Source organism: Streptopelia decaocto (assembly GCF_964273445.1).
Source record: "Streptopelia decaocto genome assembly, chromosome: 18".
Classification (NCBI taxonomy): domain Eukaryota; kingdom Metazoa; phylum Chordata; class Aves; order Columbiformes; family Columbidae; genus Streptopelia; species Streptopelia decaocto.
The window spans coordinates 5447550-5470578 of NC_138673.1; the positions used below are offsets into that span (position 1 = coordinate 5447550).

Consider the following 23029-nt stretch of genomic DNA (forward strand, 5'->3'; position numbering starts at 1 on the left):
GATATGTCTGACAGAGCCACGGTGGATTTCGGGAAGATGGGTCACGAGTTGCAATTTCAAGAAGGTAAAGGAGAGCCAGTCCCATCCACAAACAAGAAGGGAAGAAACTGCCATACCTATAAATGCTGCTGAAGTCAGTGGCTCTCCAAGCATCCAGAGGCCTGTTTTGATCTAACCCTTCCCTCATGCTACCCACTTGCACCCCATTTCCCATCTTCCCCCTGCAATCCCGCTCACATCCTCCCGCTCCTGTTCACTCCATTGCCTGAGCCCCCAATGCCCCACCACACCCCTACCCCAGCCCGCTGCATCCCCCTGGATATCCTCCCCTTGTCCTGCTCATCCCAGGCCGGCTCACCCCCCTCAGTCAGACCTCCTCCCCAGCCTCTCTGAGTCCGTCCCCCCAACACCGACCCCCCAGCGGCCCTACTTCGGTCACCGCAGCCCCTCCATTCCCCGGGCCTTCTCCCCCTTACCCCGGGCGCCCCCAGCCCAGCGCGCTCACGCAGGCCCAGCCGCGCTGAGGCGGAACAACCCGCTTTTGCCCCACCCTCCCGGGTCACCAACAGCCAATGGCAGCGCGCGGCACTGCCGGAGAGGCCGGGTGGGCGCCAATAGGAAGGCGCGTTAGCGGCGCGCGCGTTTCCCGCCCTGAGGAGACCTGAGGGGGCGGGAGGGCCCGGCCCAGCCCGGTCGCCGCTAACCCGGAGGTTCCTGTTGTGCCGCAGCTTCTGAGGCTGTTTCGCGTTCTCCCTTCTGCGCCTTCAGCGACACGGCGTGCTGAGCCGAGGCAGAAAGCGGTGATTAGTCCTGAGGGCCCGGCTCTCCTGGCTGCGTGTTGTGTAGAAACCGCTCCACAACACAGGCGGCAGTGTGATGGGTGCGGCTTCCCCCCAAAAACAACTAAAAAATAAAAAGAAGGAAATTAAAAAAAAAAAAAAAGTGGGAGAAATAAAAACATTGTAACAATTGAAGATAAGGTGCTTTGAAAGGAAGAGTATCGTAGAATCACAGAATCGTTTTGGTTGGAAGAGACCCTTAAGATCACCAAGTCCAACCATAACCTAAATCTGGCACTAACCCGTGTCCCTAAGAACTTTGTCTAAATGTCTTTCAAACCCCTCCAGGGATGGTGACTCCACCACTGCCCTGGGCAGCCTGTTCCAATGCCTGACAGCCCTTTGTGTGAAAAAAATGTATCCTTGTATCCAATCTGATTTAACAGAGAAATTAAAATGAAATGCTTGCTTGGTTAAGGCCAGATGGGTAGATTCCTCCTGTTGTTTTTAAGCAGTAGTTCGGTTTGCAGCACTTTGCAGGAAATTCCCGCGGGACACGCGTGCCTGTTCGGGAGATGAATTTCACATGGTTCTCCTGGGGAGGGGGTTCCTGACCCTGCCGGGGCCTTTCTGAGGGTGACCAAGAGGAGGATCTGACCTGAGGGGCGAAGATAGCCCCATAATGTTAAATACGTAGGAAGACTCACAAGTTCCAGAAAAAAAATAAGCTTTTTAACCCATCCATGCACCTGTGAATTTCATCCTGACCCTGTGCAGCCCCATAGAGGAGAAACCCGCCGGGAAGGTAGGGAAGTCTTCAGTAACTGGTGGCGGGCACCATTGCAAATTCAACTGGCAAAAACTGTGCTTTGTCATGGATAAAGAGAAGCCTGGGTTACCACCATGGAACCTGCAGGGAGGTGAAGGGAAAGAAAACAGGAAATAAAGCAAGGAATGGAGGATATTACATCAGCTCCTGCTAAGGGGGTGAGCAGCGGATTGTCTTTTAAACAATATGGAATCAAAAGCTAAAAAGCATTTTTACTTCGTTCGTGAAACTATAATCCCACCCACAGATTTCCTTCCTGTTCTGCAAGTTTCTGCAGTCTGGTGCTAGCTTACAGTTTTTCAACACTATTTCATTTTCTTTCCTCTCCCTTCAAAAAAATACACAACTTTGTTGAGCAGATACCCAGCAAAAACACCAGCCATCGCTACACGAGGCTTCTCTTTTAATTCTTCTTTAAATTTTTCTTCTTTTTTTAATTGTCTCTTTCCTCTGCTAGGCTTTGGCCACTGGAAAAGTGCCAGGGGGAGGGAATAGCTCTGGTTGGCAGGAATCCCAGCAAAAACCAGTTTTGAACTTTAGACAGAGCTATAAAGATTCAGTGAAGTCTGTGGACATAGGTGCTTCGTCACAGAGAAGACAACAAAAGAAGTGAAACCAGGAAGAATAGGTTTCATTTCTTGATTCTTTGATTTTAGAGGAGAGAACAAGTAACACTCTGTGGATGCTTTGTACCCCATTTCTGCTGCGCATCATTCTGGGGCTTAAATATTTAAGGATTTCATATTTCAAATATTGACATTTTAGCCCAGAGCTAGGAAGAAGAGTTGAAGTAAGTACTTTTCTCTGTCACACGGGGGGAATCTGAGATCTCCGCAGTCAGCTGGACTGTCCTGTTGCAACAAGCTAGAGGGGGGCTCATGGAACTGGATGGGAAAGTTGCTCTAGTTAGTAGCAAAAATTAGCCCACGCTAATGTCCTTGCTGCTTTAGTTGTACCATAACTCAAAGCTATGAGGAGCAGAGCGACATTCCACAGCAGAATTAATGCGGGGGAGAGGCGGGAAGCTGTCTCAGATGCAAAGGAGAAGCTCCTTGGAGGTTTTTGTGCCCTACAGCTCTCTGGCTTGATATTTGGCCACAAGAAAGGCAAATCTGCGCTACTGGAACCTGTCACAGGCGAGATCTCTTCTAGGCACACTTTCATTTCTTTCCAGGTTCTTTTGTACCACATTTGTGTTCTGTAGCATGGGGGCTAGATTTCATTCTAAGGAACTGGTTGAAATGTGACGCAGACGCAGTTTGCCGCCATTTCCAAGGGTTTGCCTGCAGTCTGTGTGTCAAGTGGCAATCAGCCAAGATTCAGCCGCCTTACTAGCAAGTGTGGCCAAATAGAGCTGAAAGTAGAAGGGTCAGTTGTTACTATTTATTGATTATTAATCAGTAAGATTACTGGATTCTTAAGATCAAGGTGAGGCTTCGCACAAGCCTTTTCTGAGTCACTATAGCAGTGAGGAGGGGCTGCACGGTCCAGGAATATGTGAGGGGATGGTGTTGAATGAAGTAACAAGGCTGGCTGTAGAGAAACTGAGGCTGCTGCTATGTTAGGGACAGGTGACAGCAAGGTCCCTACAGCCCTCGTGTTCAAACAGAAAAATAAACACTTGGGCACTGCGGACAAATTTGGGTTTTAAGCAAGCACACTTTTTGTGGAAGTGGAGGAAAAGCCCTGTTGCTCTCATCTCTGTAACTCAGTATATTTATTGTTCAAAGGATGGGCACTGTTTAGCTAATGTTTTTTTAAGTCTTTGGAAGATTGATGTTTCAGCATAAATAGTAAGCAGATTTTTTACAATTGTTTCAGGCCCAGAATGGCTTCTGAGGGTGATCAACAGCAGAAAGTCTGGGTCGATTTAGAAACAAAGTATCCTGAAGTAGTTCTATGTGTTGGAAAAATACGTTTTGGTGAAAAAGCAAGAAAAAATATGCCAAAAAATTCCAAACAAGATCAAAAATACACCCTTGCCCGAGCAATGTGTGCTTTGCTGAACTCTGGAGGAGGTGTCATAAAAGCAGAGATTGAAAATGAAACTTACAACTTGGAAAGAGGTAATATTGGACTAGATTTAGAAGAGACTTTTCGGTCTCTCATTTTGTTTCCGGACTGGAGAGAATACCTGGACTTTGAACAGCGTGATAATTACCTTCTGATTTTTGTTAAAACCTGGAGCAGTAAAAACACAGCCTCTGCAAGTACAAAGCCACGTATCTGCAGCCTGAGTACTGGGTTGTACACAAAAGGTATTTCTTCTCTCTACCATGTGAGCACTAAAGAAGCATTTTCGTTCCTTGAAAGCAAGCAAGGTAAAGCCAGGACAGAGATTAGCTCAGAACCACTTGTTAAAATCAGGAAGATACTGGCTGTTGAAAGAGACATGAATATTATAAACAACACTGTTGACGACTTGTTTAATAGGGACCAACTACGACATGGAGAGACATTGACTTTCACAGAGTCAGGACATGTGGAATTCAAGCACTACTCAACTGACAAATTTTTGATTCGTGTCAAAGAGATATTGCCACAGTATATTGCTGGATTTGCAAACGCAGCCGGCGGGTATTTATGGATCGGTGTGGATGACGACGGCAAAGTTCAGGGATTCAGCAGTGATGATGAGGACCTTGAAAAATTAAGTCTCCTAATCAATTCCATTCAAAAGAAATTAACCCTGTTCCATTTCTGTGGGGAAGAATATACACACATCATAAGGTGCGAACACAAAATCTTCAAAGTGTACCGCGAGGCTGGAGATCACTGTGGCTATGTCTGTGCTGTGAAGATTCAGCCATTTACTTGCGTCGCATTTGCCGAAGACCCGGACTCGTGGCTGGTGAAAGGCAACACCATCAGGAAACTGAAAGCAAACGAGTGGGCTGAGTGGATGACCGCTGCTGATCCAGGTCCAACAGAGCAGGACAATCCCTTTCCATTTTTTATATTTCCTTTTATTTTCTTGCTCCTCACCAGGCAGTGTTGTGTGCCTTAGACAGTCTTTACCTGCTTTTCAGTGTTCTTTGGGGGCCTGACTAAACTGAACCATTTGACTGCTTCAGGTCCTTGCTAAATACTTGTCTTTCTGCTGTTTACGTTCCTTACTGTTCGCTTCTGGCTGCAGCAGGTTCTGGTGACTGGCAGCTCATTAAGGCCAATGTTAGTGCCTGCTTTTGCAGTGGGAGCTCTCCATACCTCCAACTGACCGCTTTTGTGGTTAAACCCCCGTGCATGTGTTTTTATACATGGTTGCCGTAGTCTATGCCAATTGCCCTTTGCCTTCAAGGTTAATCTGTGCTTTCCATCTGCTTTTTAGGGGCATTCTCCACTGCTGCTGCTGGTCTAGTAAGTTGAGAGCTGTGGATGGATAAACTGTTCGTTGGCCACTTCTTGGGCAGTGAAAGTGGTATCACTAACAGAGAGCGAGCTCACAACAGCAGCTAATGAGATAAGGAAACCAAGAGCAGCTCCGCAGTCCCTGACCTGAGCCTGTTCTGTTGCTGATGAGCTGCTGTCCATGGGAGTTGCAAAGTTTCTGTCTATGCATTGCATTTGTTTTAAAGAAGAGCAAAAGATCTAAAACCAGCATGGGGACAGCTTGTGGCTCTTGCACTAAGGGACAGCAAACACTTATGATATATCAAGTGTCTTTGTTTCTTTTTTTCCAGATCTTTCAAAATTTTCTGAGACCTTTAGGCTGGAGCTCAGTCTGACAGAGGGGCCACCTCTTGCCAAGCCAGTTTATTCACACCAGGGCCTTGAGAGTGTTGATGATCTTTGTAAGCAACTGTTTCCAGGTAGGCTTACACATTGCTTTCACTCTTTGGTAGGTTTACAACATGAATCTCAAGGGCATAGTCAAGGTCAAAGATAATTTTGAAGACATTCTTTAAACAGGGGAAGGAAATGGAAATAGTTTGCAGATCTGACAGCAGCATTGCACTCAAATGCCCGATGACCCCCTTCCCCAAGGACTGATTTTCTGCCAGCTATCGCTATGTGTACATGAGGGAGCTCAGCTACCTGAATGTCTCTGGGGACCGAGCACAGCCATGCCAACATCTTTTTGCAATCCGGTGAAAAATGGGAAGGACAGGAGGAGAAGGTCACTGGGAATCAGCCCAATGTAAATACATTAAAAGCCTGGGGCTGGAACCAGAGTGGAGAGTCTGCTACTGGTTACATCCAACATTTCTGTGGCATTGCAAGATCAGCCAGGTGCTGAGGGACTTTTTATTGAGCCCTTATTGCTGCTTTGTTTACTCGCTAGGTCTCCTAAACAAAGTTGGCAACAGCTGGTCATGTGCTGGCGTTTTTAGCAGAGGGACTAAGGCATGGCTAGGAAATGAGGATTGAGCTCCCTGAGGAAATAGTCTTTACAAAAGAATCTGGAAATGCATGGCGTGGTTAAGGGAAATTTTGAAGAAGCACAAAAGGTATTTCAGGCAGCTGTGGTCTGTATTTGTAGCCTTTCACCAATATTAATTTCCACAGAATCATTTCAGAGGGCTGGATTTGCATGTTTTATACTAACACTAACCATTTCTTCTGCTTTCCCTTGTTAGTGGAATCCCAGAGCATAATATGTACTCCAGAAAAACTCACTGAAGATCTCCTCCAAGAGCATCAAGGACTGAATATTTTAATGAAAAATCAGTTGAAGCAGCTTTCTGAGGGAGTTCTGATATTTTCCAGAGGCTGGGCTGTTGACATTGGCTTGCCAGAAAACAAAGACATAATTTGTGATGTTCTTCTAATAGCCAAGGGCAGGCCACCTATCCTCTATACAATCTGTGAGCATCCTATCTCAAAGGACTTCTTTGAATACTCAAGACGCATAGCCTGGAAGCTGAAGGAGAAATTAGTGAACACGGGGGGCTATAGTCACAAATTGTGTGTAATACCAAAACTGCTGACTTTGCCTTCTGCAATTAGTGGTGGAAAAGAATGGGATCTGAATATTGAAGAAATGTATCCCCAAAACTACAGCCTAATCACCAGTGGCAATATGAAGGATCTCTTACGTGCTCTCACGGTAGCTCTGCTGTCTTTCAAGTCCTTTTTAAGTGACCGTGTTGGTTCTGAGTTTTTGAACCTCTTGACCATGCAACAATACCAGGTGCTGTCAGAAAATCTTCACAAAAGCAAGAAGCTGTTTGTTTATGGTCTACCAGGAACAGGAAAAACTATAGTGGCCCTGGAGATCATAGACAAAATAAGAACAATGCTGCAGTGCACAAAAAATGAAGTTCTTTATGTATGTGAGAACCAGCCTCTCAAAGATTTTGTGCGGTAAGTGTGCTCCAGTTATTAATTTCAAGACCCTGTTACTTCACAAGCATTTTTAAGTAGGTGAGTACAGATCAGTATATTTGGTATGCTATTTGGTCCACCACTGTTGCAGTGTTTGAAGTTGGGATGTACTTTTAGTAAGGCTCAAATTCTTTTCTCGACATCCTGGGCATCTACTAATAGAAATGACTTCAATATCATGGGCATTCACTTCGTTCTGATCAAGCAAACCCAGTAGCTGGTAATGCAGAGATCAATTTTAATCTACTTGCATTTTTTTCTGTAGGCAGAAAAACAGTTGCCAAGCTGTGACAAGAGTAACCTTTTTGAATGCAAACTTTGATGAAGTGAAGCACATAATAGTGGATGAAGCGCAGAATTTCCGAGCTGACGAAGGTGATTGGTATAGCAAAGCATGGGCTATAACTTCATCCCGAGATCTCCCTGAGCCTGGCTTTTTCTGGATTTTCTTGGACTACTTACAGAAAAGTCACTGTTTCGAAACTGGTCTTCCAAGAGAAGAATGGCATGATCCTGTTGAGTCACTGACTAAAGTGGTTCGTAATGCAAACAGTATCTATAGCTATCTAAAATACCAGATGGAAAAGGTTGTAGAGGACCCTACCCTAGATATTCCCAGCCAACGTTTGAAAGACTTGTTATGCAGAGCCACATGTGCTCATGCTGTGCAAGGCTGTATTAAAATAGAAAGCAAACTAAGCGAAAAAGAAATAGCAAAATATGTGGCAAAACATTGTTCTATGTACCTTAAAAAGGGTTACAGCAAGAACGATATTGCTATTCTGTGCTACAGCGAAGAAGCAGTAAACAGATACAATGGAATACTAGCACCAGAATTGAGAAAGTTAAATATATATTTAGGACAAATGAAGGGAGGGGTAGCACAGCATGCTGTTATTGACAGTGTCCGTCGTTTCTCTGGCTTAGAAAGAAGCATTGTATTTGGTATTATTCCTCCATCCTTTCCATTTCGCAGAGAAATTTTTAAAAATATATTAGTCTGTGTAGCATCCAGAGCTAACTTAAATCTACACTTGCTATTTAGTAATTGAGAACAGGCAACCACCTTGCATCCCAACATGATCCTGATAAGTAAACAGTTATGTATTTTTGAAATTACTTTATTCTATATCTGAAGTCAAAGGATTTCCTTTGTAATGGCTGGTCCTCTCTAAATGCCCAGATGTTCTTGGGAAGCCTCTACAGTCCATTTTATATCAGATGGTTTTAATGGTGCAATGATTAAAAGAGATACTTTGAATGTCAGTAGAATTCCATCGTTCCCTTAAGGCTTCTTACAAGGCCTTGCACAACCTGACACTCAGCCTTTGACCACGTGCAGGTGCGTTGCCAAGTGAAAGCCACTATGCCAAGGCTGGAAGACTTTCTGGCTTTCCCCAGCTCTCTCCTGTAGTCATCATACTGCTCAGAAGTTACAAAACAGCGTAGGCATCCAGTGTTCAAAGCCTTTAAGACAGCCTCTATTGAGGTATCTAGGAAAATAATAATGGGGCCTTCTATCCATCTTTTAGCTAAGAAAAAGACAAATGGCTTTTATGAAACTAGTTTCCCCACTCAATTTCAGCAACAGTCACTATGAGTTGGAAGAGCCCAGTTGCTCCAAAGAGGAGCTTTAGTGGCAGAAGAAAAACTTTGCATAACCGCCCTTAGATACTAATGGCATTTTTTGTCTTGGTTTCAGACATGGTAGTTAGATAAAATTCTCTGTGTAGAGTTAAATGCAAAGTACTTTTGAAAGACAGATCCAAAATTCCTAAAACTGGGTATCCAAAATTGAAGAGTGGTTAAAAATAAATCATATTGTGGTTCATTTGGTTTGGAAGAGCAGTCTGATATCCTCCTAGTGAGATTATAAAGCACCAGTGATTTAACCAAATATGCTTACAATAAGACATTGCATGCAGCTAGAATCACCATCCAAATAAATTTCCCTTTTAACTTAAAAATTCTTGCTTTACTAACTTCAGGAAGCTAGAGGCACTTTTCCATTTTTTTTTCTTAATCAACATACAAGGAAAGACTATCCCTGTGGTTCCTTTCATAACCCCCAAACCTCAACACCTAATCATACCATGCCTAGGATTTATTAAGATCAAAATTATTTTAATTCACTTGAATCCACATTTAAATCATTGCTGAGTAAGATCTTTACTATCTGCTTAATTTTCTTGCCCCCAGGGATTAAAGCAAAGGACTGATTTCTTCTTTCTGTTTTCCATAGCATACATAAAGAATCTGTGCTTCAATATAAACATTTATATAATAAAGTGTAAAGTGCATTTTGCTTCTCAATCTGCTTCTTCCATACATATTTTCAACATTCCCCATCGAGCCAAAGACCATCCTGGTGTGAACATCAGCATAACCCATTAGTGCCACCTCCTCGTACAGCCTTTCACGGTGACTTTGCATGTTCCTTTCAGCAGCACCGGACAGTTTGCAGGCTGTAAAAACTCAGCCTGTGCTACTGATCACTGCAGCTTCCTGAGCATGTGCAAGGCTGCAAGTGGGAGCTGCCTTAGATCCTTCATTTGCCTAATAAAAGCAGAACAGGAATTCCACATGGAACAAAGCAGTGAATTTATTAAGAGTTCACCTGCCATCCACACACTTTAGCACATCACTTAAGGTTGTTTAAAAAATACCATAAATGACCAAAAAAAAAAGCACACAGCGAAAACCCAACTTATTTTCTGTCTACAGGATAGGAGGCATTTAACCCTCCCTGTTCCACCATTGCTAGAAATACCTGAAGTACCAAGGAGCTGTAGATTGTCACAGAACAAATCTCAGCTCAGTTGAGTTTCCTTCCTGCAGCCCTGGCACATTTCCATCACAACCATCCCCTTTACAGCTGGGCCTTGAAGCTTTCATCATCAGCTGAATGGGGGCACAGAAAGGATTTATACCATCTGGGAATTAATCAGATGGACGCTTCCCAAATTCCCCAGACAAATCCCACTCCTTCTGCTCATACAGTTTCTGATCCTCCACATTTGCCCACAAACTGTTCCATGCCTTGACAATGGCACTAGATTCTCCTCATGGCTCTCACTTATGCACATTTCTCAATAGCTTTTTCCCCCTCACTCAGCCTTTTTTGGTACTTTCATCTCCTCACGCCTGAGAGAGAGGTTTGATCAGCCCATAATCCATGCACCTTGTGAGGCAATCACGTGCTACATTAATGATGTGCTGCTTCTTGGGGTCATCTTCTTGCTTGCCAACGTACGTCAGGATCTCCAGGAGCTCTGTCTCCACCAGCTTCTTGGCCAGTTCTTTGTCAGAGCTGATCAAGTTGAAAGCAATGACCAGCCCTCGGTGCTGTATTTCCACGTTCTCATGCAAGCAGAGCCTCTGCAGGATCTCAAGCCACTGGGTGGTCTTCAAGGGAGAGAGAGAGATCATCAGTATTGATCTGAATAATACCTCAACCAAGAAAAGTTTGACAAGGTATTTCTCAGCAGAAGGAATCACAGACTCACCTCTTCAATACTCATGTCAGGTAAGGGTATTTGATTTTTTAACTAAGGAAACCTGACTCCAAACTTTTGAAACCAATTTTTCTTGACACTAAAGTCAGAAGCTTTCATGGCACTTTCATGTGGAATAATGTTCTACATTCCCAACCATGCCTGACAGTTGGCATCCTGACCTTAGCTTGAGGAATAGCTATATGAAAATGTTTCAGCTCTGAGATGAAGTCTCATTTAAGGCAGATGGGTTTACTTTGTGCAGAGATGAACTAGAAGCATGCACACCCAGGTCTCCGCTTCACCGCTAAGTTTCCGACTATCAAACTGGTGGACTACACCTCTCTTTTTAGAGACATTTTAATGACCAAGCCAGGTCCCTTCAAGGCTATGTCTACACTGCTGACTGGTGTTCGGTTTATGGTTTTAAACCATTTATCAGGTTTATGGTCTTACCACTTCAGTCATCTTCGAGCAGAGCTTCTTTTGTGCTGCTGTGAGCATGGCCAGGGCTCCTGCCGCCGCAACCTGGACTTTCTCATCATCCTCACCACACAGTAGCACCACCAACTTCAGCCGGTCGTTGCCATCAGCCACAAACCGCTCTTGAACCTAAAAAAAGACCCCAAAAAACAAACCATGATATCCAGAGATAACACATTTAGGAATGCCTCATCGCATGGGCTCATAAACTAGCGCACGCAGTCAACTCCGAGATGCCCCAGGAGTTACCTCCTTGTTGATTGCCAGGTTGCACATGCACTCTGTGGCTGCCTGTCGAAGTTGGTCGTGATTCTCAAACATGTAGTTTTCAATATCTGGCAGGGCCTTCTCTTTGACTATCTTCATCCTGTGTGAAACACAGTCAAATAAAATACATCATGAGACAAGAAATAACCAACTTATAAAATATTAACTGTAAATAGGGGAGACCTTGAAACAAATCAGTGTCCACAGCACTGGGCTCATGACATGTGGTTTATTCTGTATTTAATGCAGATTAGGTTCACATCTTTCCTCTTTCTAGAGGAAAACGTGCTACTCTCCTCTTCCCAGCTATCTTATTAATCTTTTAGTTCTACCAGAGGTAGCTCAAACTGACCAGTCTTCATAGTCCTACAAGAAAAGCATTGAACTGAATTTCACATTCACTTCTGGGGAAGAAATAAGGTCAAAAAGCAGTTAAACTCACCTAAGTTTATCACTTCTTCCTGCAAAGTTAGTGAGACCTAACAGAGCCTCGTAATTCTGGAGACCATCTCTCTCAGTGTTCAGCAGGCTGACAAGTGGCCTCACCACCTCATACACCTAAAAAGAGACATGTCATTGCTTTTTCAGCTCTCAGCAACTTTCATTTGTTAAAGGAATTATCAAATATTTTTAAGCTTACCCTCTCCCCTGGGAATGCCATGTCTGGATTGGAGATAGCAGCAATTTTTGCCAGAGCATGAGAAGCCTTTATCTTGCCAACATCTGTGCCTTCCACAGCCAGAGGTATCAGGGCCTAGTGACACACAGCAAAGCATTCAATGTCCCTTGACAAGATTTAAATGATGGCGTAAATATAGTAAAATAGGTTACAAATATCCTAAAGATGTGTCTGTTGAACAAATGGGTCTGTAGCCCACAGAGATATTTTTCTTTTGTTCTCAAATAGGCATCACACCAGAGCTTGTAGATCACATACAGTTGTCTCAAGATTGCTTCTTTGGAGACTTGCAGAGACAGGCCTGGGGTGTCAGTCTGGACCCCAGGGGCTACCAAAATGTCTCATACTTTCCTGCCACATTGCAGGCTCCCAACAGACATCAACTGCACGTCAGGTTGGGCTGCAAACGCAAAATTAATCACCTTTCCACCACCTTGAGCGACAATGGTCCCGCGGTCCTTGGGGTCTTCACACAAGGCAAGAAACACCCTGCAGAAACACAGCATTGCTTAGAGGAACAGCCCCACGGGAAGGCAACCACCCACGTCCCTCATGGAACAGAGCTGAGGCTTTGCAGGGGTGCCAGATCCATTGGGTAAATTCCAGATGTTTAATGCAGTGGCCACAGCACTTTGGGAGGAAGCAATGAACAGCACAGTAAAAAGTTTCCAGGAACTCTGTTCCAAATGAAACCAGTGCAGGGGAATAAAAGATCAAATTGCATCCTAGCAAGCCAGCTTCAAGGTCAGAATGTGGATTTTTATGACACTGCTTAAGTAAAACTTTGATTTTAAATCTTTTCTCCACCTCCCTTTCATCCCTCCCCCATATGCACCACCCCACAAAGCAAGGAGCCAGCCCAGGTCTCCATCTCAGTGGCACATGAGTTGGCCAGTACTCCCAGCTCCCATGACAGCAATGAAGGCACCTGGCGATGAGCTCCTTGCTCTGGTCCGTCAGGATGGCACTGTCTGCCTTCACCATGCAGGCCAAGGCAGAGACAACACCAGCTTTCAGCAATCGCTTCACACGCTTCACCACAAAATCCTTCTTGTCCTGAGGAGGGACATTGGAAAGGGATTAGTCTCTGAACAGCCACCATCCTGCCAACTAAAGTCAAGCCTGGTGAGAGAGCAAAGCAACTTCAGGCTCGGAGACAGAGACCTGAGCTCTGTGACACTGGATGCACCAAAGAAAATCTTCAGATGCAACCTACCTTTGGATGCTCCTCTGGCACATGCTGCTTGGAGAATTTTGCCAGTTGCACCAGCTCTGGGACCAGCTCCTTGGTGTCATAACTGTTGGTACAGTTCACCAGCGCAGAAGCCACGGAATACAAGATAGTCTTGTCACTTGTCTGCACAGAAAAATAAAGGATTATGTGAGGGTGAGGAGGACACAGCAGGAAAACAGGTCCCTTTGGACTGCCATCATGGTGGTTTGCACTAGCTGAAGTGTTCTTAGGCTTATCCCAAGCTTTATAGCCCACGACAAGGAAAACCAAAAGTTTTTATGGCCAAACACGCTGTTTGACATTATCAGGTGCTGTCAACACCTTGAGGCTTTTGGTTTTCATGCAGTTGCTGACAGTAAAGATGAGTCTTCCTCAGCCTGGGGAGAAGAGCAGGATGATAACCTTGAGGTGCCCCCATGAAACAGGCAAAACTGCAGTTTTGCTAAACTAGAGGTGACAGGTTGGGGTCACAGCTCCTCCTGCTTGGGAGGACAGCGTTGGGCTGGAGAGCTGGGAGAACTTGATGCTACCAGAGGAACGAGGAAACAGGGTAAGGAGACAGACCTTGGCCAATTCAAACATAGCTTGCAGGGCTGGCTCATCTTCCACAAAGTCATCTTTCACATCTGCATCGAGGGTTAGGTATGCCAGCCCTTCCACAGCCCATTTCCTGGTGCGGGCATCAATGCTGGTGTTGCACAGCCATCTGGAAGAGAGAAAAACCTTCGTTTTTATCTCAGGAGCCAAGGACTAATTCATCTGGGAGAAGGAGGAAAACACATATTGAGACCGTTTCAGGCCCAAACATGTCCTGAGGTTCTGCTGCACCTCCTAAAGACTGTGGGTGCTTCTCCTGAAACATGATCTTCCCATGACCTGGCTTGAGGGATCTAAATGCTGCAAGGAAAGGGCAGCACAGCTACCCAGCACTGCTTTGCCTTCACCATCATGCGAAACATGGGATGCCCTGTTATCTGGTTCCAGCAGCGATGATCACCCATTCAGTCACTTCCCACCTCCTTGGCTTGTCTACCTGGTAAATTCACCTTCAGAAGATACTTGTGCATATTCTAGACGACAGTGATCAGGCTGTGCCATTCTGACAAAAAGGGAGGGACCGTGTCTGGTGTCTCACATGGGAAGTGAGTGAGGGGAAAAGGCTTGTGTGGATATAGGCAGGAGGAACACATAGTTGCTTGAGGCACAGAAGAGCTCCAGGTCCCAGTGCAATGGGCCCTGGGGGCACTATCAGCTGTCAGGCTGCAACAGTAAATTAAGGCAACATGTGGGCAGGATCTCTGCAAAATATAACATGCTCCTTCCCCCAAAGTATGGAACAACAGAAGGAAAAAGAATAAAATCACTCACTTTCGGCACTGCTTGGCTAGCTTCTCAGTGGACCCCTCAGCAAACTGCCGCAGTGCATAATCTGTACCTCCTGCTGAGCCCAGCTTGCAGAGACCCTGAGGGGGATGAAGAGGATACACCAGTGAGAAAGGTTCATTAACTCACTTATCACAGCCTAATCCCATATCTAAAATTTGAGGTCAGATCTAACAAAGAGGAAGCATCCTGATACCCCATAGATCATTCATCTTGTAGCACAGCAAAGTGAGGTTTTGTGCTCTTATTGGGTGTCTTTAATGGAGGATTAACCAGTTTTGACATCCAAGTTCCCAATAATCCACATGTTCTCCCAGTCTGCCACCTCGCCCTTCCTTGCAGGGGGAAGCACCATAAACCATTCCCCATCTGAGGTGAGGGAACCCAACATGTTCCCAGGACCTGTCCCCATTCTCAGGTCCAGGGTTTAAGCTGGTGAGTGTTGCAGGTGTTAGAAGCAGGGGCTGCCGTCCTTACCACCAGCGCTCGGATTTTGATCTTCTCATTCTTGGTCTTCTTATAGATCTCCTTCAGGAGCGTCACCCCATTGGAGATTATGAAGGTGGCCCGGCTCAGCTTGGTGGAGGCGTGGATGAGAGCTTCCACAGCCACCAGCTGGTCAATCTCCCTCTCAGACCCGCACAGGGCAACCATCATCTCCATGACTCCCTTCATGCTAAGCAACTTGTTGCCCAAGTCAAAGGGCCCTTGCAGAACTCCAGACACCATCTGGATGGCATGGAGCGTCTTATCCATGTCCTGGGGGTCAACCTTGCTCCTGCAAGGGATATACAGAGTCAGCACATGGAGCAGCAGTTGCTTACAGTTCATATTAATCCCTTGAGCAGGGACCGTCCCCCCTCAGATCAGGAGCTGAAATATATAGATATTTGGGACACAGCTGAGCCAAAATTCATGTAAATTCACGTGATCCAGCAGGTAGGAGTTACCATGTGAGAATCTGAGGACCACAGCTGAAGGATCCAGCAGGATCTCAAGCAAATAATTATCTCCCAGGGCCTCAATTTGGCAATCTAACTGGATTTGAAGTGCCTCATCTCATCCTTAAGACCTCCCAGGGCCAGCCCTGACTCACTTGATGTACTCCTCGCAGATCACCCGGTAGTTGTCACGCTCCGGGTCGCAGCGTAGGTCATCGTACAGTTTATTTAGGAGGATGGAGGCCGTCAGCTGGGTGTTCTCTGTCAGTGGCAGGCAGTCAGGCATCTCCGGAATCTGCCCTACCACTTTCAGTATCTTTTTTAAGCCTAGAAACAATGGAGAGATACCACTGTTAGAGGAGAGAGGGGCTGTACAAAAACTCAAGATACTATTTGCTGGTTTCTTGCAGTGAAATAACCAGATTGGGCAGTTTTCAATTACTTTGCAGCTGTATCACATAAGCCTTAAACAAAAAAGGCACTCAGATATTTACTGGGGAGGAGCTTCTGCTGTTGAGATGACAGGTTTGTGGCATCAGGCTTTTAAACAGCTCTCAGAGCAGATAAACGAAACTGTGGGTTTTGTTCCTGGCTGGATGAGTTATTTTTGTCAGGAGGCATGAAACCTACTGACCTCCAAGAGTGGAAGATTTGACTGAGTCAGTGACTTTCAAGTGATTCTGGTTGTCTTAACCCTCCTTTTGCTAAAGTGTTATTAAATAAACTTCCACCAAAATGTAACATATGTGCATTGGAATTAATATAAAAATGCACCCCACAAAAATTCCTCATCACCTTCCAGTTTTTATAAGTGACCAGTTTAAGGATCCAGCAAGCTCATCCTGTTTAAGTCAAATCCTCCTTACTATATCAAATACATTGGAATAAACTAACCATAAAAGTTGTCAGTCCTTTAGAAACCAAAAAGTTCTTGCTCTCATACAGTTTTTTTTTCCTCTTAGACTTAGCAGCAGTAGACAATTTCAACTTTGCTGCAGGATTACGTGCACCAAAAAAAGCCAGAGGGGGTTCATTTGATAGAGAGGATCAATTCTACAGGTATTCAGGCAAGAATACACAGCCCCACATCTCCCAAACCAGGACAAGGATGAGGGGAAGGACTCACCATTGTCGATGACAAAGGTGGTCCTGCTGTTGTCATGGTCTTTCAGGTCCTTTCTCGGTATATTCTTGTTGAGGAGGTTGAGAGCTCGGTCTCGTCCCTGCCCAGATACGTTCTTACTGACCAGCATATCCAGCAAACGCATTGTGATCATCTTCAAGTCTTTTTTACTGTCTACACAGAAGCAAGGCAGTAGCAGCCAGTTACAAGAAATTACCTTGGAAACCTGGTGAACCCAGTGAAAACCATTCAAAGCCATCACATGGCTGGAACTTGGGTATTCAAATTAGCACCACAAGGATAAGGGCTGTGTGCAGGTCGTGATTCTGGGCAGCTGGAGGGTAAAGCCCCCGCTTTGAAGGAATAAGGGGACATCCCAGCCCTCCCTGCTCACCCCACATCTCCTCCAGCAAGACTGAAGCACCACCAGGTTTTTCGCCCTTACCCAGCACCACGGCCTCCTCCTTCCCATGCTGCTCCTCCTTCCCCTGGCCCAGCAAGCAGTCAGTGATGGTCTGCAGCAGGTTGCAGACAGCCAGTGAGATTTCTTCATTGTCTACCGACATCCACATGCAAATGTTGTCAATGCCCAGGTAGTGGAGGATGGCGGTGGCCTGGTCCCAGAAAGGAGAGAGCAGCATGGTCATTAGCCAAGGGCACGAGCCTTTCCCTCCTATGTGCTTCAGAAAGGTCAGGCTCAACTTGTGCAACAAAAGGATTTGCCTGGGTGAATCCCAAGTCAGTTTTGCTTTTCATCCTTATATTCACTGATAAAACCCCTAAAATGTAGAATTGCCGGTGATGCAGACTGCTTCCGATGAGGACATTTTGATGAGCACAGCTGGATTTGGAAGAGATTGTTAACACAGAACCTGTTTGGTCCAAAAAGCCATTGTATTGTAGTTGCCTCCAGTCCTTTGCACCATCACATTGACATGCATACGCATTTTGCATGTGTCCATCTACTGTTTCCAACCACAAGACACAGACAGGGCTGCTTATGAGCTGGTTTAGACTATATAAAAACTGTCTTGGTGTTGAGTAAGATATTACAAGTAAGGTATTTTTTTCCTGCTGCTCACAAACTATTGCAACTTTCCACTCACCCTGGTTCAAGGCAGTATCAGTGAAGGTCCCAAGCACCCCATTACCTACCCGAGCCTTATGTCCTGTGCACATCCCTGAAAGTGTCCGCACAGCTGCCAGAATCAGCTCAGGATTTTTGGTTTCTATCAGCTGCAGCAGCAAACTGACCCCATTGTTCTGGAAAATCCTCTCGGCACCAGCTTCTTCCCGCCCCAGGACGATGAGGTTGTTGGCAGCCTGGGTGGGAGACAGAAAAATCAGGGCTCAGCAACACATCCCTGCCAGCAGCCCCCAAAACACCTCCATGCAGCTCTGGGGTGTCCCGGTGGGAGCTGTGGGGTGACCATCTCCTGATGGGCGCACTGGACCAGCTGTGACTCCACCAGGGAGTTTCTCCAGGTGCATCTGCAGGTTGGTTTTGCTCTGCTCCAGAAAAGTGGTTCACTGCTTGGAGGGAAACATGGGGAAGGTGGTAGAGATGGGCACAAGCAGACACCCAGTCTGATCCCACCTTTGGTATTTTGGGAGGTTGCTCCAGCTTCCCACAGCACAAGGGTGATGCCTTTTTGGGGCATTTCTCCGCTCAGTTGTCTCTCTCTCCCCAGCTCCTCACCTCATCCTCCATCCGGGAGAGGTGGGGAAAGGAACAGAGATTTCTGCTCCTTGGGGCAGCCTCTGACATTAACCAGCAACTTTGTCAAGTCCAGGAGAGTTCTCACCTTTTCTCGCTTTTCTTTCTCACTGTTCTCATCCAGCAGGATTTCAAACATCTTCTGCACCCTCGAGTCCGTGGAGAACTGAATGCGCAGCTGTGCCAACAGAGAGTGTGTGGAGCATCAGAGGGAGAAAAATGAAGGAGCAGTTTTCCTTTACCACTTCAAGGATATCACACACCCTCAAGCCAGAGACGATCAAAGGTGAATAACAAAACGGGCATTACTTCTCAATGATCAGCATCAATTACCCACCTCAGACTCGTAGGCAAGGGCAGAGCCAAGCCTAACCCATCGCTGAGACCTCATGGTATGTAAAGTTGCAGGAACTTCCTCACAGCACCCCCACAAAGGTAACTAAGACAATGTGGCAATGGCCAGACTCAGTCCACGGCTGGTCCAGCTCCTTGCAAGGACCTTACAAAGACATTCAGGACCAGGCCAGCCTCAGTAGTGAGCTGCCACACTTTCCAGTTTAACCATTCAATCAGATTTAAGTGTGAACTTCCAGTTAATGAAGCCTATTTTTCCCCCTACATTGTTACAAGTTTCCAATACGACCAACAATCCATCAGCACAACCCAGAGCACAGAGTTCCCACTCCTGCTCTGTGCACCTGGGACAGCTCCCCCGGCACTTACCTTCTCCTGGATGTTGGCCCCCAGTCTCCTCAGGGTCTCCTGGAAGTTTTTGTTGCGGGGTTCAATGGTGGCACATTTCTGAGCATCTTTGAATGCTTGGTCCAATTTCCCCAATTTTTCCAGAGCTTGGCTGCGCCGGTACAAGGCCTTGATATCCGAAGCGTTGATGTCAATAGCTGGGAAAAATCCAAAACACCAGGCATCGGTTTGCTTCTCGAAAATCCTCTGTGTGAACTGTGATTTGCTTTACAGTGACTACAGCTCCTTGAGACATAGTTGTTAATATTCTGAGTGAATTGGTACCTGGTCAGCATCAATTGCACTGGTGCATCTTCTTTTGTACTTTATCCATTAATTCCCTTGTGGCCTCAGCACTTAGGTGTTAGTGGAAGTTGTGGAATAAGACCAGAGTGCCCCAAAAGCAAATGCAAGAGCAAGCTGGAGCAAACATACCCAACAACACAGTTCTTTCCTCAAACAGCCCCTTCCCTACCTCTAGATGCATCTGAGGCCGCCTTGGCGTATTCCTCCTGTTAAACCAGAGGGGAAGAGTGATTTGTTAGCTTGGGATTAGCAGGGCACGTCCCCATTGCTGATGCACGCTGAGGCCTCTCTGTTCCCACTCACTAACAGAACACTCCAGTGAAACCAGAAGGAAAGATAGGGCTGAGGTACCTTTCAACCAGTGATGGGGGCAAAGGAGGAGGTCTGTGATGGGGCTGAGGCAACAACAGCCTGTCAAAAGCTTTGGTTTCAAAATGGAACCACCTCTGACCCCAACGGGTGTGCTCAGCCCCACCAAGATTGAAGCAGAGAGGGAGATTTACAGCCCCAGGACAAGCCCAGAACAAATAATTTCAGACCAGTTTGCAAACACCATATTTAATAAATAGACAAACCTCACTGTCCACCCTTGGCTGCCTCCCTGCTGTTCTCCCCTCAATCAATGTCTGAGCAAACCAGGAGCTTTTCTCACCTTTTTGAGGTAACACGCTGCCCTGTTGCGGTACAGCACTGCCTGCAGCGCCTTGTCCTTGTTGAGCTTTATGGCCTGACTGTAGCTTTGAACGGCTTTCTCATAGTTGCTGGCCTGAAAATATTTATTGCCCTCCTCTTTCAGCTGGATGGGATCCTCCATCTGGAGACCTTTAAGGAAAAAAGTATCAATTTGTGTCCCATTTTCAGCTGCCTGTGTCACCAGGGTCATCCGCCTACTCCCCCAAGCTAAGCTTCACCACGAGACTGACATATAATTAACACACACATTAATAAGTGCAGCTTACCAGGCTGAGGAATTTGGAGAATGAAGACCTAAATTGCTGTGGCTTCTCAGAAGCGTTTCCCACGGCTGTAGATCCTTAAGAGTCAATTAATAAAGGTAAGAAAAACAATGAAAACCAAAGAATTAAAGAAGTTTGCCAGCAGCATGGAGGGTCTGTGTGGCTCAGGAAAAAAAGCTTACCTCCCACTCCAAGTTTGGGCAGGACCTGGCAGCTCCTGCTGCCTGTCAGCGTCACCTGTCACTGCAGCCTGTCCCCTCCTTGTCCCCTCATGTGCTATATAGTGGCTGGGGAGGGCGGTGAGCCAGGGTCCCCACAGGCAGCCCAGCTCAGGGGGACCTGCATACAAGGGGCAGCACCTCCCTGCAGTGACATGGGACCCTCTCCCACCCACCGGGGCAAATCCCAGCTTCCCTCTGCCCACAGAGCTGCACGGGGTGTGGGGAGTGGGAACGGGGCATTTCATGCCAAAAAAAGCCCATGGCTGGGATGGCTGACCCCCGTCGCAGTGCTCAGACCCTTTTCCCTTTCTATTTTGGGAAACATGAGACAGCTGAGCTTCTGACAAGGGGCCCCACGCCAGCAGCTGCAGCAGCACCCAGCACCTTCCAGAACACCCTGGGACAAACAGACAACTCAGACCCAGCCTCCTGCTCCTTGAAGGGCTTTTTGGAGCCCACCCCACTGAAAATCCCACCCATGCCAGCCCTGCCACCTCCCCTAACACTGGAGTGTACTGGCCCACTGCTGTGATGAGTGTCTCAGAATGACACTGGTACACAGAGCAGCACTGAGCACCAAAAGAGCTGAGCCTTTCAAACCCTCTTGTTTCCCAGGGATCACCATCAGGAATTCTACTTTGTGACTTCTCTCTCTCAAAACACAGGCCTTGCCATCCTGAGTGGACCCACAAGCAGCCCAGCCAAAAATTAAATGGGGGAACTGGCAGCAGGGATGGGGAAACGATCCAGGGGAGAAGGAGCTGACCAGTATCAGCCCAATTATCCCAATCAGGCTTATTCCAGAGAGCTGAGCTATAGCAGACAATGCACTTCCACACTGAGACGCTGCCAAGAGAAAGTCAGTTTTCTTTAATACCCATGATCTGTGTGTGGCTTGTTGAGCTTATGCAGCAAGAATTGGCACAAGACTGCCCTCCTATTTTATTTTGCCAGCACTGATAGTGCTACTTGCTGCTGGTATCCAGGCAGAAGGTGATTACAAAGCGATTTGGAAGTCCCTTCACAGCACATGACCTGCAGAGCAGTTGCAGGAAGTTCAAACACCTTCAGCTGTTCAGGGACAGGTCCAAGGCACAAGAACCACATCTGTGAAGGGTGTAAGAGACCACCTCTGCCTTGGATAGACTCAGTACAGTGGCTTTTCTAGGACTCACATGGAGTAACATGCCAGACACCCCTTCCAACATTGCTTTAGGTACAGGGGAAGGGTCAGCTTGCTCCATTTCAATGCTCATGGTGTATATAGTACAGCCTTTCTCAAGTCATCCAGAATAAAGGCTTCATCTTCACAAGCAGAATCACAGCAGGCACTTCAAGTAAACTAAGTTACAAAAGAAAGTTGTGTTTGATGATGCTCACGTTCAAGACAGAGCTAAGAGTGACCTGAGATGCCCTCAGTCTGTGTTTTTGGGGCTCGGTACTGGTGATCACACCGTTCTGACAGGGAAGAAGACCGGCTGCCCAGGATGGGGGTACCTAGTCCCTGGCGTTACCTTACCCCTGTGCCTCCCTGCAGCTGGAGCAGCTGCGTTGATGTGCCCTGCGGCAGCCCCTGCCTTGGGAGGCTGGCAGGGCAGGCAGGCTCAGCAGCAAGCGCAGGGGGCCCTCTTGAGGCACCATCTGAGAAAGGAGGAAAAAAAATATAAAAGAAAGACCACACAACAACAGCCACCAATGCTTTTCCTAGGGAAATTCAAGTCCCAGTAGGGGAACAGCCCCTGGGCTTCCCCTGCACCAAGCCCCTTTTGGGGTCAGAGCTCTCCCTGCCTACAGGGCAGCAACCCCCCCCCCCCAAAATCTTCATTTTCCACCCCGTAAGCCCGACAAGCATTGGCTGATGAGTCTAGACACCCCCAGCCCTAGGATCCCATCCCACCTCACCTCCAAGCCACCTTCTAGTGCAGGACCCTGAAGAGAGCTGGGATAGTCCATGGTGAAGCCACCTTCCAGAAAGTCCCAGGACGAGCTGCAGCCTCTCTAGAGCAACAGCAACGATACAGAGACAGCTGTGCTCACCACCTGGGGCTTGAGCTGTTCTCTAACACAGCATCAGAGACCTTCTCCTTGGGGTAAGGCTGCATACCACTTCTTTTACAGATGCTCTCAAACTCCTAATGCAAGTTTGGGGCCATTAAAGCGTTAGCACCATGTTCAGGCTTATCTCTGAAAAAAAAAAACAAAACTGCAGAAGTTAAAGGTTTTGTCCTGCTCACATCAGCTGCTCTCTCAGCAAGCACTCAGCCACACCAGCAGCAGAAAGTCCAGCTGTAAACACAAACCGTGCTTTTAAAAGTGAAACAATCCCTATTAACTAACACACAGAGGTCTGTAAGAAAAGACTGAAGGAGCCTCCCCTCTGCCTTCAATCTGTCTCAATTTTTAAACTAGCTTACTTGATTCTTCCCAGCAGCACCACCCAGCAGCAAAACCAGCCTGTAGTTCTGGTATTTATAGAGCGTGGGAGCCGCGGCATTGCTGGCACCTGTGCTAATGGTCACTTAAAGGCTTGGTGGGGGGAGTTGCTATAAGT

General features: G+C 46.6%; 2 protein-coding genes across 4 annotated transcripts; one reads left to right on the forward strand and one right to left on the reverse strand.

Moving 5' to 3' along the window:
• The first annotated feature begins 708 nt into the window (after positions 1-708).
• SLFN13 (schlafen family member 13) lies at positions 709-9230 on the forward strand. Of its 3 annotated transcripts, none has more exons than XM_082068469.1 (5): positions 709-1584; positions 3430-4529; positions 5289-5417; positions 6186-6912; positions 7199-9230. In XM_082068469.1, exons 2-5 carry the CDS (start codon positions 3437-3439, stop codon positions 7983-7985), a joined length of 2736 nt encoding a protein of 911 aa, XP_081924595.1. In that variant the 5' UTR covers positions 709-1584; positions 3430-3436; the 3' UTR covers positions 7986-9230. The 3 variants fall into 3 exon arrangements, with proteins under 3 accessions (XP_081924595.1, XP_081924594.1, XP_081924593.1); XM_082068468.1 differs by lacking the exon at positions 709-1584 and adding an exon at positions 2220-2398 and having other exon boundaries at positions 3410-4529; XM_082068467.1 differs by lacking the exon at positions 709-1584 and adding an exon at positions 2220-2398.
• A 291-nt stretch (positions 9231-9521) lies between these two features.
• On the reverse strand, positions 9522-20518 carry UNC45B (unc-45 myosin chaperone B). Its single transcript, XM_082068466.1, has 21 exons — positions 20440-20518; positions 20261-20334; positions 19954-20123; positions 19471-19507; positions 18978-19153; positions 18343-18432; positions 17693-17860; positions 16983-17151; positions 16541-16711; positions 15570-15741; positions 14951-15251; positions 14459-14553; positions 13655-13796; positions 13073-13213; positions 12785-12912; positions 12279-12345; positions 11818-11931; positions 11620-11735; positions 11160-11277; positions 10884-11039; positions 9522-10338 (listed from the first exon to the last, which is right to left on the reverse strand). Exons 3-21 carry the CDS (start codon positions 20113-20115, stop codon positions 10072-10074), a joined length of 2790 nt encoding a protein of 929 aa, XP_081924592.1. The 5' UTR covers positions 20116-20123; positions 20261-20334; positions 20440-20518; the 3' UTR covers positions 9522-10071.
• Between the last annotated feature and the right edge of the window lie 2511 nt (positions 20519-23029).